Source organism: Podarcis raffonei, chromosome 1, assembly GCF_027172205.1.
Source record: "Podarcis raffonei isolate rPodRaf1 chromosome 1, rPodRaf1.pri, whole genome shotgun sequence".
Taxonomy (NCBI): domain Eukaryota; kingdom Metazoa; phylum Chordata; class Lepidosauria; order Squamata; family Lacertidae; genus Podarcis; species Podarcis raffonei.
Window position 1 is genome coordinate 130,159,349 of NC_070602.1, and position 13,788 is coordinate 130,173,136.

At 46.0% G+C, this 13,788-nt stretch overlaps 1 protein-coding gene across 3 annotated transcripts in view; it reads right to left on the minus strand.

Annotated features, from left to right (window-relative positions):
• Nucleotides 1–11,401: 11,401 nt before the first annotated feature.
• LOC128402159 (cytochrome P450 20A1) overlaps nt 11,402–13,788 on the minus strand; it is a 44,379-nt gene continuing 41,992 nt past the window's right edge. For all 3 annotated transcript variants that reach the window (XM_053366118.1, XM_053366135.1, XM_053366126.1), the window contains one exon: nt 11,402–12,429. In XM_053366118.1, the coding sequence (XP_053222093.1) occupies nt 12,279–12,429 (151 nt within the window). In that variant the 3' untranslated portion in view covers nt 11,402–12,278. The remainder of the gene's footprint in view (nt 12,430–13,788) is intronic.

Below are 13,788 nucleotides of genomic sequence, written 5' to 3' on the forward strand. Positions count from 1 at the left end.
CATACATTTCCTGCTCCCTTTTTAAACAAGAGGAACACAGTCATTCCAAAGGGAATGTAACATGCAAGGCTTTAAGAAATCCTGCACTGACAACAAGTGTCCGCAGTCCCTGCATTGTTGTTTCTTACCAGGTATATACTCAAATTCAAAATTAAATCCCAGTAACAACCAATACCAGTTTTGTAACTTTGGCCCAATGCAATGATTAGGGACACGGGTGGCGCTGTGGGTTAAACCACAGAGCCTAAGACTTGCCGATCCGAAGGTCGGCGGTTGGAACCCCCGCGACGGGATGAGCTCCCGTTGTTCGGTCCCTGCTCCTGCCAACCTAGCAGTTCGAAAGCACGTCAAAGTGCAAGTAGATAAATAGGTACCGCTCTGGTGGGAAGGTAAACAGCGTTTCCGTGCGCTGCTCTGGTTCGCCAGAAGCGGCTTAGTCATGCTGACCACATGACCCGGAAGCTGTATGCCGGCCCCCTCGGCCAATAAAGCGAGATGAGCGCCGCAACCCCAGAGTCAGTCATGACTGGACCTAATGGTCAGGGGTCCCTTTACCTTTAATGCAATGATTGGGCATGGTTTCTAACCGCATCAGTACCAGGTGATCTGTAAGGTATGTGAATTCCTGCCCCAATGTTCTTTGCTGTTCCCAACCTTTGTGATTGCTCCCAGTTTGTAGAAGTGATTTAGCAAAACCTCTCCTCTTACTTTCTGTGTCCCACAGTGCAACCTTGGGATAAGTGAGTGCATTCTCCATAAAGCACAGTTAAGACTATATTTCCTTTCAAAATAGGCATGACCAGTGCATTTTAGTATGGCTGCTTAATCTTGTAGCTTTCTTTTTCTTGTTTATGTATTAACTGGTGTTTGCTAGTATTCTATCCTGGACGCGGGTGGCAGTGTGGTCTAAACCACCAAGCCTCTTGGGCTTGCCGAGCAGAAGGTTGGCGGTTCGAATCTGTCCCAGCTCCTGCCAACCTAGCAGTTCGAAAGTACACCAGTGCAAGTAGATAAATAGGTACCGCTGTGGTGGGAAGGTACAGTGTCTCCGTGCGCTCTGGTTTCCATCACGGTGTCCCGTTGCGCCAGAAGTGGTTTAGTCATGCTGGCCACATGACCCAGAAAGCTGTATGTGGACAAATGCCAGCTCCCTCAGCCTGAAGCGAGATGAGAGCCGCAACCCCATAGACATCTTTGACTGGACTTAACCATCCAGGGGTCCTTTACCTTTTTTACCTATCCTGGAGTAAGGTAAAGGTAAAGGGACCCCTAACCATTAGGTCCAGTCGTGACCGACTCTGGGGTTGTGGCGCTCATCTCACTTTATTGGTCGAGGGAGCCGGCGTACAGCTTCCGGGTCATGTGGCCAGCATGACTAAGCTGCTTCTGGCGAACCAGAGCAGCGCATGGAAACGCTGTTTACCTTCCCGCCGGAGCAGTACCTATTTATCTACTTGCACTTTGACGTGCTTTCGAACTGCTGGAGTAGCTCCCACTAAATTAAAGAGAACTTCATTCTGAGTAGACACGGTTAGGATTGCAGCCTTTGTCTTTTTTCTTTTCCTTTTTAATGGCTGCTTTTATTCTGTTGTGTTTTAAGTGCCACCATTTAGAACTTTCTTTTCTCTGGAATGTACAGATCTAATCAATTTTATTATTGTCGCATGCCATCTAGAGAACCGCTGTTATGAGATGACGAAGAAACAGAATGAATACCTAAAACAGAATATATCAAATACACAAAGCCCAGAGTATGGGAAATGGTTTGGCAGGAACCTTTTCACACAGGGTAAATAACAACAATGAACTTCTAGCCCTGAGACACTTTCCTGTCTAGGCTTAAGAAAAAAATATGAATGTGAACTTGTGTTTCCAGAATGCATTGGCCCACATAACCTGGCTTCTATTGGCTGTTGATCACCCCTCCCTTTGCAGTAGCTCACATAACGAAATGGATCAATATTACCCTTGATGCAATCTGTGCTTCATCGTTGACTTGAGAGGTGTCAGTTTAAATTCTCTTTCTTGGTTAATTAGAAATCAGGCAGGAGAGCAAGACTGGAACAGGGTCTTGCATCTCTAGGTTTTTAACAGAAGGGACCAGCTTGGATTCTGTAGGAGAAGGGAAACAAGACATAAGGAAGGGAACGCCAACTGTTACTGTTATTAGGAATCTGATCTTTGCCGAGACATGAATGAAGATACTTCTAATTCAAAAGCAGTTCCATGCCCTTAAGATGGAACCCAAATTTGGCAATAAAGCTGTTTGCCTCCAATAAATTATTAGCACAGTTGCACAGCAAAGCCATTTTAAGGCCATGACTTCTGACCAATTGGCTGTCTGTGTTTGTTCGTTTTTAACAGGGGCACTTGAACCTTCTCCAAAAACTCCTGCAGACATGGCTTGTTGTTGTTTAGTCGTTTAGTCGTGTCCAACTCTTCGTGACCCCCTGGACCAGAGCACGCCAGGCACTCCTGTCTTCCACTGCCTCCCGCAGTTTGGTCAAACTCCTGTTCGTAGCTTCAAGAACACTATCCAACCATCTCGTCCTCTGTCATCCCCTTCTCCTTGTGCCCTCCATCTTTCCCAACATCAGGGTCTTTTCCAGGGAGTCTTCTCATGAGGTGGCCAAAGTATTGGAGCCTCAGCTTCAGGATCTGTCCTTCCAGTGAGCACTCAGGGCTGATTTCTTTAAGAACGGATAGGTTTGATCTTCTTGCAGTCCACGGGACTCTCAAGAGTCTCCTTCAGCACCATAATTCAAAAGCATCAATTCTTCAGCGATCAGCCTTCTTTATGGTCCAGCTCTCACTTCCATACATCACTACTGGGAAAACCATAACTTTAACTATACGGACCTTTGTTGGCAAGGTGATGTCTCTGCTTGTCTGCAGCCAAATACACCTCACTATGTCATGCAAGGTAATCTGCGTACTTTTCTTACTTCAATCTTAAGGACTGCCTTCTTCTGCTCTCTGTCCTTTGTCATAAGCTCTGTTGAAGCTAGGATGGTTGCTGAAAGGAATAGGCAGACCCTCCATGTGTCCATTTTTTCCAGGGACAGTCCCGGATTTACAGAAGCTGTCCCAGTTTCTGATTTTATCCCAGAAGGTCCCGCTTTTCGTTAGGACGTCCCTTTCTCATTGGAGAAATGTTGGAGGGTATGGAGTTATGTGACCCCCGAGCCAAGGAGATAAGTAACTATACAACCTTTAGAAGACATCTGAAGGCAGCCCTGCATAGGAAAGTGTTTTCCATGTTTAATTTTTTAAATGTTTTTACATATGTTGGAAGCCGCTCAGAGTGGCTGGGGCAACCCAGTCAGATGGACAGGGTATAACAACAACAACAACTTCCCGCCACAGCAGTACCTATTTATCTACTTGCACTGGTGTGCTTTCGAACTGCTAGGTTGGCAGGAGCTGGGACAAAGCAATGGGAGCTCACCCCGTCACACAGATTCGAACCGCCGACTTTCTGATCAGCAAGCCCAAGAGGTTCAGTGGTTTAGACCACAGCGCCACCCGCATCCATACTTCCCTATCCAGGGCTGCCTTCAAATGTCTTCTAAAGGTTGTCTAGTGACTTATCTCCTTGGCTTGGGGGTGGCAGAACTCCCTTCAGATCAGCAAGCCCAAGAGGCTCAGTGGTTTAGACCACAGCACCACCTGCTCCCTTTATTGCATCTGAATTATGTTGTGGACAACATTGGTTTCTGAGACCTCCGGGTATAGGGCGATATATAAATTAAATTAATCAACCAATAATAAGGCTATCAGTGACAGTGCTACTTACAGGAACAGAGGCAGTATTTTGTGGGAGAACAGCAAGAGAAGGCTGTGATGACATGCTTTTGGGCTTCTCAAAAGCGTTTGGATCTCTACTGTGGAAGACAGGATGTGGAACTGCAAAGGCCTTTGGTCGGATCCAGCAGGGCTCCTTCTATTGTTTCATGATAATAGCTTGGTCAGCTTGGTCAGGACAGATTGTGAAGCTGAGGCTCCAGTACTTTGGCCACCTCATGAGAAGAGAAGACTCCCTGGAGAAGACCCTGATGTTGGGAAAGATGGAGGGCACAAGGAGAAGGGGGCGACAGAGGATGAGATGGTTGGATAGTGTTTTCAAGGTTACCAGCATGAGTTTGACCAAACTGCGGGAGGCAGTGGAGGACAGAGGTGCCTGGCGTGCTCTGGTCCATGGGGTCACGAAGAGTCAGACACGACTAAACGACTAAACAACAATAGCTTGGTCTTAGCGTGCTCTGTTGAGTTGCCTTGAGGGTGCCATTGGAGACATGCCAGGGTTCAAATTTAAACAGTGAGGAAACCGGGAGTAAATTTAAACAGGGAGGAAATTAAATGTTGACATGGGGTGGGAAACATGTGGCCCTCAGATGTGGCTGGACTACAACTCCCATCATCCCTGGTCATTGGTCATGCTTGCTGGGGCTGATGGGAGTTGTAGTTCAACAGCATCCGGCTGCCCATCACCATTTGGAGGGTCACAGGCCCCCCACCCATTTTAATACTAACCCTGACAGGTACGCCAAGAGAATGGCTCCTTACAAGTAGCATTTAAATAGTGTTCTGTCTTATTAAGTGGCATACAATTAATTCCCAGACAGGAAGGAAGCTCTGTCAAAAACTCTGGGACAAGATAAATGGAGAAATGACAGCCTCTTCTTTACCTCGAAGCTTTGTTTTAATAAGAGGGCAACATTGCATCCCTTCATTTCAGATGGAGGGGGGTGCTCTTTCGAGAGCTGTGAGGAGAAATTTCAACAGCAGCAATTCAAAGGAAGAGACAAATGTGTTTGGAATGCTTACACTGAGATAGATTTAAAAATATGTGTCTTCAAGCAACTATTGCCATGGTAACACTTATCTTTTATCCCTTTCCCACACCCTGCTCCGTATGAGTAAGAAGTGCTTTGTCTTTCTCTTTGTGGTGGTTCCTAATCCAGCCTTTCTCCCATCTGACACCTCAACATCTGACGCCTTGCGGTTTTAATCTAAAAATTGAATTTTGGAGCTGCCACACGGTCAGCTGGCGATTCTTCTTGTCTCCTTTACGTCAGGGTCAGGGGCGATTTAAAGCTAAGTTATCATATCTAGGCTGTTCTCGCTGCGTCTTATTTCTTCAGCACTTTCCAGTGGGCAAAGTCTTGTTATGCAACTATTTTTAAAACTGCCACTTTGAGATCAGAGTGGGATATACTGCATGCAGGCTCAAGCTCTGCAAACTCAGGGAATTAGAAGTGAACGCTGGTGATCAGCAATGAGGTTGGGCAATGCTGCAAATTGTGTTTCCATACTGTAAGAAGTGGGTCCTAAGGCCCTTAAAATCTGAACAAAACTGGCAAAGCAGCAAATAGTTTATTGAGTACAAAGTACCCTCCCTTGATTCCCCATTGGCTGGGTACTACAAGGTTTAGAGCCTATCACGACCGCCTAATTTGTCCCTCCTCTGTTTACATCTCCCATTATCCTTATTTCAGCGCCCCTTACCCTTATTTATTAGGGACGCGGGTGGCACTGTGGGTTAAACCACAGAGCCTAGGACTTGCCAATCAGAAGGTCGGCGGTTCGAATCCCCTCGACAGGGCGAGCTCTCGTTGCTCGGTCCCTGCTCCTGCCAACCTAGCAGTTCGAAAGCACGTCAAAGTGCAAGTAGATAAATAGGTACCGCTCCGGCGGGAAGGTAAACGGCATTTCCATGTGCTGCTCTGGTTTGCCAGAAGTGGCTTAGTCATGCTGGCCACATGACCCGGAAGCTGTACGCCGGCTCCCTTGGCCACTAAAGCGAGATGAGTGCTGCAACCCCAGAGTCGGCCACGACTGGACCTAATGGTCAGGGGTCCCTTTACATTTACCCTTATTTATTATTTCCCTTATTTGATCCATGTTCCTATGCAGTTACTTACTGAGCCAAGCCAAACACCACATCCCAGCCCACAAGCTCTAAAGATCTCTAGTTTTCAGGTGCGAATCGATCTGAACTGCTGACATTTATCTAAATTGTTGCATTTGTGGTTTATGTGAAAAAGCAACATCCTCATTTCTCACACATACTAAACACCCTCCATTCTCCAATGCTTTTCCTTGGTCTTCTAGGCCCAAATCCAGATTGATCTGATGGAGTAGCCGGCACCAGCAAAGATCCACAATGTTTTCCTGATTCTGTATTATTGCATTACGATGCTCCTGAGCCTCAGGGCCTGTCCACCCCGCAGCTTAATGTACCGTATTTTTTGCTCTATAAGACTCACTTTTTCCTTCCTAAAAAGTAAGGGAAAATGTGTGTGCATCCTATGGAGCGAATGCAGGCTGCGCAGCTATCCCAGAAGCCAGAGCAGTAAGAGGGATCGCTGTGCAGCAATCCCTCTTGCTGTTCTGGCTTCTGAGATTCAGAATATTTTTTTTCTTGTTTTCCTCCTCCAAAAACTAGGTGCGTCTTATGGTCTGGTGCATCTTATAGAGCGAAAAATGCGGTAGCCTGTGAAACTCTTGTGCGTCCTTTAATTCCTCCCCCCATCCATTATCATTCTGCTCCAACTACTGCTATCCCGCAATTTCTCCATCCTAAATACGGAGTTCCCCTATGCCAGGGATATCCAGCTCCCAAGACTCTGCAGTCTACTCCCAAAAGAAAGAACTAGCGGTGATCTACCCATTTTAGCAGGGGGCAACCCTATGTTGTTGAGCTTTTTTTTATGAGGGGCAAGCCAAAGTTGTCCAGCTTTATTGGGGTGGGGGTGGTTTGACATAGTTCTGCCTCTTTTTGCTAGGGAACACTCCATACAACGCTGCCCAGGTATTGACCCCGCCAGCGATAACACTGTCTTCCATTTTTGCAGTCGTGCGCGGGGTGATTGACCGCTATCACCCAGGGATCAACCCTGTTGATCACGGTCGACCAGTTTGACATCCCTGCCCTATGCAATCCATGCAGTTCCCCTGTCTGGATTTTCCAAGCATAGGAAACCTCCGGATTTAGGAAGCAGGTGGTGTGGGAAAGCCACCGTAGTTCGTGTGGAGCTCTATTTCCTACCACCATTACAGTCCGCGATGGTGCCAGCAATTAAAAATCCCCAAGCGAGTTTTGCAAAGAACCCTCCTGCCTCGCCAATTTAAAAAAAGGTGACAAGAAATGGTGCGTTTTGGCAGTGCAGAGGAGGCGTGCGTACAGATTTTGAGTAGGAACGGATTGCCTAATTATTTATAGTTCAGTGCATTTGTAGGCCTCTTCCCCTCAAAAAAGAGAGAGATTAATCCTTTTTTTAAAGGAATTTACATAGAATAGAACGCTATATAATCAAGCTCATCATCAGTCTTAGCCCACACATTTTTCGTTGTTGCAAACTGGTGTTAGGAGGGTGCGATCTGAAGCAAGCAAGTTGTGTGCTGGAAGTGTCTGCTGTGTAAGAGTAGCTAAATTGCAGCTAAGAAGGCAACATCATGAGCAATGCTGACTCCTTGATATTGAAGCTATGTCCAGCAAAATGGGCAGGGTATAAATAATAGCATTATTATTATTATAAAGGGACCCCTGACCATTAGGTCCAGTCGTGGCCGACTCTGGGGTTGCGGCGCTCATCTCGCTTTATTGGCCAAGGGAGCCGGCGTACAGCTTCTGGGTCATGTGGCCAGCATGACTAAGCCGCTTCTGGCGAACCAGAGCAGCGCACAGAAACGCCGTTTACCTTTCCGCCAGAGTGGTACCTATTTATCTATTTGCACTTTGATGTGCTTTCGAACTGCTAGGTTGGCAGGAGCAGGGACCGAGCAACGGGAGCTCACCCTGTCGTGGGGATTCGAACCACCGATCTTCTGATTGGCAAGTCCCAAGCTCTGTGGTTTAACCCACAGCGCCACCCGTATCCCATTATTATTTGTTGTTAAAATATTCAAGAAGCTTTGACTTGCAGAACACATAGCTAGAGAATAATATATGCAAAGTATAGTCGTACCTTGGTTGACGAACGCCTTGCAACTCAAAACGTTTTGGCTCCTGAACACCGCAAACCCGGAAGTGCGTGTTCCGGTTTGCAAACATTCTTTGGAACCTGAACATCCGACACGGCTTCCAGTTCACTGCAGGAGCTATGGTTTTTTTGGATAGAAATTCCCAGTGTTATTGACTGTTAGGCTTGCCCATACAGCCAGATCAATTTTTTAAATAATGAGCATGCTGCAATTGTGGTTGGTATTCAGCCGGCGGAGAAAATGGATGCTTACCTTGCTAAGCAAACTATTAGTCATAAATTTTAGAAACACTCCACACGGTGCCATAATAAATTAAATGCTGCAGCTCTGGAGAGACACTTTGGATTTACACCTTCATTTTCTATCAGAAAGCCTGGCATATTGCCAGTGGCTTGCAGAGTTGGTTGGTTGTTCTGCAATGGTGTCTTAAACACCTGGAAGAATGCTGAACATGTATGTTTTACCTGTGCACCTGCAATACTAATTTCCCTTTTAAAGTATGACTAAACTATAGGTTGCCAGTGTTTTGCAGGTCTCAACTCCCGTGTCTTCCACTCAGCCAAAGAGGCTGGCAGGTGGCAGAATGGCCGTGTGCCCAACATTAGAGAGGACAGTCCTCTATTTGAAGGCAACATCTCTCTGAAGAGCTGTCTGGTCCACATCTGGTTTAAGGATAATAGAACCTGTCAACGTTTTAAGCTGAGTGGTAGCGTCGACTTGAGCTCCGCATCAGTTGATGCGGTTTTTATTATTTTTATCAGTCTTTTATTAGCTTTCATCAGCCGCAGTATTTTATCCCTGTCATTTGGCAGCTATTATATTCACAAAGCTTGAGTTAAGGACTTGAGTTAAAAGTCTTAGAGAAAGTCTTGGAAAGTATCGGAGAAAGCCTTAATTAGCTCCAGCTCAACTAAACCTACCAACTACTTACCAGTAGCTAACAGGACCAGCGGTCAGGGATGATGGGAGTTGTAGTCCCAAAACATCTGGAGGGCCGAGTTTGCCTATGCCTGATCTAGTCCTTCCCCTGCCCACCCCCCTAATATTCTTAAGAGGGTCTCTTCTCCAGTCTTCAGAGAGTAGCTGGAAGTGGGGAGGCAGAAAAGGGTCCCCCTCTCCTTTCAATCTGCAGTTTAATCTGAAATCTTAGGTGCAGTACTGCGCCCAGAGCTCAGAAACCGCTTGCGCTCATGAAATTCCCTGTCGCAAAATGCGTGTAGAGCAAAGAGGGTTTCGAACACCGGCCACAACCTGATGAAGGAGCAGTTCCAGTTAATCCTTCGATTCTCCACCCTAGGCTCAACCTGTAAAGAAAACCATGTGAAAAACAACCACAAGCTTCCCCAGCAATCAAACTATGTCAAAGCATACTTTATTTAAGGAAAGAATGAAGTTAGAAAGGTAGCAGGAGAACAGCACACCCAAACAAGTCCGGGATCAAGTAATGAGAAAATAAGTTCTTAATTCCTATCTGCGGTGGAAGTCAAAGAATGCACACTCTAGTCTCACTCTATAAACTACGCTCACTGAAATGTTGGGCAAAGCACGACCCATTCTGCAACTTGCGTGCAGACACACAGAGCTCTGCATGCCTAAAATTGAAGACATCTAAACTCTTCCGCATGTGCTCCCTGCATAATCCAATCACGGATGCAGAGCCTCCATGTCTGCAAGACGTTTTCGCACTTTCTGCCGCATGCATGGGAGACAGCAGGCCGTAGCCTACTTCAGGTGTTGCAAATGCAGATAGGAAGCTGAGAACATGCTTACTGGTACTCAAGATTCCTGGCATTCTCTTACAAGCCCTGGAAAGTCTTTTGCACCCTTGGCAGCTGTGTTTTGGCCGTTTTGTATAAGTAGGTCATCTGTTCCCTGCTTTTCGGAGGATAAACAGACATCTTGTGGCATTCAAAAGGTTTAAAGTACCTGGCCACGAAGTTGCGGCAAGCGGCATTAAGGCATTTCCATCGCCCATCACCTGATTCTTCCAAAGTTGCATAGTGTTGATGTCGAGAAACAAGTTTATCGTGCTGGTCAGTGATCAAGTCAAACGCTCACCTCAACATCTTAGAGATTCCGGCTTCTGGAAAGGGCTTGATTCACCCCAGTAAAGATGGCAACAATTTTGCATGCGAGATCCATTCCCAGCCCGGTTCCGGGGCCAAAAAGACCCACACTCCGGGAATCGTGCATCAATTGGGGACATGCCTAAAATGGTTGTTGCCTGTAGGTGTCATATAAAAGCATAGGGTACCCCTAGGCAGAGCACAGGCAGGTGGGGAATTCAAATAAGATGCCTCCTCGCCAGGTAAGTCTAAACAATGGTTTGTAGCACAATCCAGAGGACTCTTTCAAGCATTAAATAGAAAGCTCGGCAAGGGAATGAAAGAATAAAAATAAAAATCCGGGGCTGCTAACCGGTCACAAGGCTTTAAACTTAGTGTACTTATTTTGCTGACTATTTTTAATTGCCTATTTTTCATTGAAGCTAATTGCATGGGTAGAAGAACTGCAGTTTAAAAAGTTAGCAGGACGAGGAACTCTGATAATAAAAAAAAGGCACCTGGGCCTGACAACAATTTGGAACATTGTACAGTCATACAACGAAGAATTGATGCTTTTGAATTCTGGTGCTGGAGGAGACTCTTGAGAGTCCCATGGACTGCAAGAAGATCAAACCCATCCATTCTGAAGGAAATCAGCCCTGAGTGCTCACTGGAAGGACAGATCCTGAAGCTGAGGCTCCAATACTTTGGCCACCTCATGAGAAGAGAAGACTCCCTGGAAAAGACCCTGATGTTGGGAAAGATGGAGGGCACAAGGAGAAGAGGACGAGATGGTTGGATAGTGTTCTCAAAGTTACCAGCATGAGTTTGACCAAACTGCGGGAGGCAGTGGAAGACAGGAGTGCCTGGCGTGCTCTGGTCCACGGGGTCACGAAGAGTCGGTCACAACTAAACGACTAAACAACAACAACAATATAAAATGGGTTGATGATAATGCATAACGGAGATTCATTTTGATCGGAGCTACTTTTGAAAACAAAACACTGCATTGGTAGCGCTGCTGGTTTGACCCCTCAAACCTTTATGGCAGAAAAGCAGCTCTTCCCAGAGGTCTCCGTTGAAAAAATAAAAATGCAACATCCTTAAGGTGTGTTCTTCTGGATTAATTCAGTTCAGAACTACTCCTGAACACAGAGAGAATTCATCAATACAATCGCTGTGCATCATTCCTGAACCTGATCACTCCCAATCCAGTTTAAGTCAGTTGCGGCCAAGTCCCATTGAGTGCAATGGGGTGTCTCCAACTTACAATGAATGTGTTCCATTGCTTTCAATGGGGATTAGTTGCAACTGACTTAAAACTGGATTGGAGCCTAGACTAGGCTCATGGAGAAGTAAGGACAATGGTAGGGTTTTACGATGTTATACTTATTGAAAACGGACTTCTGGCCTCCAAGCTGACCTTCTTAACAGCCAGTCTTTTGTAGCTAAGTCAAGGCTTAATTTAAGGCTAGAACTCATCAAACGTTACACCAAAAATTGTGTTTTCCCATGCAACGACACAGTCCTGAAAAAGTGATTCCCGCCCCTGTAAGAATAAAAAGTGTTCCTTCATATATAAAAACAAGTTTGCCAGAACTTAATGGTGCATATACAAAATGCCTTACCTCAACCTACCTATACGCACATTGGGTGTGTACAGCATAAGAGCATCTAAAACAGAATGTGTGGCTATTTTGCAAGTCTTAATTATTTCCAGCTTTCGGTGGTGGGAGCTTAGTCTGCAATACATCTATTCTATAAAATTATCCTCTTCTGTCAATCCTTCAGATTATATTACAGTTTTGTTAGAGGCAACCTGATTATCTTCAGTGTTTCGGTTGCCATGTTTCAAAAAGTGAAAATCCGGACACAAAAGTGGTTGATGGGCAAAGTTCTTGAGCTGTTTTTTTAGTTTTGCCAACAGTTGTTGAGCTTTTATTGAGAAATGAAAAGAAGTTTTTGAACTGTTTTAGAGGAAATTCGCCAAAATCTAGACATGGATTGCCATACGCCTGGATTTTCCCGGACATGTCAGCGATTTTCACCCAGATGCTGTTTCTGACTGCCATATTCTGGTGAAGTCTGGGAAATTCTGCACATACAGCAGCCCTAGCTTAGGCCATTTTCATTAAAGAAGAGGGGAAGTATTTTAGGCCATGAATGCCGAAAAATTATTACAGTGAGATAACGGAAGACGGCGGATGGCACTAATAGGACTCTTGAAATAAAACTCCACGGCTCGCCTCAGTTTCTCTTGGATATAGTTATCCAGGCTTCCTCCTTCGGAGAGGTGACTAGCTCATATCTGGTATCCACGACTTGACCTTCTACAGCATGCAAGTGGAGTTTCCTCACGATCACGGTCAGCAGGATGGTAGCTACCGTGTAGGCAAACCTGTGTAACCAGAGGGGAGGAGAAGGCAAATAAGAAAACGCCAGAGCCTTGGAGCCTCCAAAATGCCTCTCTGAGGGAGGGCAGGGAATGCCGCCAAATGGATTTGGGGCAATTCCCCTCCTCTCCCTGCGTCCCATCCCGCAATGTTCAGGAGGTACCCGTATTTTTCGCTCTATAACACGCACCCGACCATAACACGCACATAGTTTTTAGAGGAGGAAAACAAGAAAAAAAAATTCTGAATGAAACAGTGGATGTATCATTTTGGTGCTTCATGCTGTGGCCACAGACATGTGATTTGACGGTGAGTTTGGGGTAGGCCAATGCAAAAATCCTGAGAATCCATGTGTATCTGTGCTTTGTAACCATAGCAACCGAAAACAGCTTTTACAACTTTGTAAACAAAGCAACCGAAAACAGAAGAGGGTGTGCAATAAGACCCTGAGGCAGAATGCAGAAAAGCAGTAGCCTCCTCTCTGCAGTGCGCAATCTGATTTTTGCCCCTGCACTCGGGCCAGTTGGCTCCAGGGACCACACATTCGCTCAATAACACGCACAGACATTTCCCCTTACTTTTTAGGAGAAAAAATGTGAGTGTTATAGAGAGAAAAATACGGTACCTGTCAGTTTGCATTTCTTAGTGCAGAAAGTATTGATCTGATGTGTAGAGATCTTTCCTGTTCTAATTCATTCCAGAGGCTTCTGGAAGCTTCTGTGTGTGAAAGAAGCAAGCAGAAGGTTCCTGATGTTTGGGTAATTCCTTCAGAGAAGCTGAGTACAGGCATACCTAGGGTTGAAGTAGCTTCGGGATAAGTATTTTCGGGTTGCGCGCTGCGGCGACCCGGAAGGAACGGCGCGTGTTCCTTCTGGGTTTTACTGCTCGCGCATGTGCAGACGGTCAAAATGACGTCATGCGCATGCACGGTAGCAGCAACACACGCAGATGCGGGTTGCGTTCGCTTCCAAATGCGAACAGGGCTCCGGAACGGATCCCGTTTGCATCCAGAGGTACCACTGTACAGCTGGTTTAAACTGGTTCTGTTATCTCTTCTGCCAAGGTCATGCTGGCGATAAAAATAGGCCGGAAGGAGCCTGGGTTTCACTTTCTCTTTCTATCTCGCTTCCTTCTGGTGTGGTGTTCTATACATAGTATGCTTAGCGTTGAGTTTTAGACTTCTTTTAAGTTACAGTGGTACCTGGGGTTACATACACTTCAGGCTACATACGCTTCAGGTTACAGAGTCCACTAACCCAGAAATAATATCTCGGGTTTAAGAACTTTGCTCAAGGATGAGAACAGAAATCGTGCTCCGGTGGCGCGGTGGCAGTGGGAGGCCCCATTAGCTAAAGTGGTGCTTC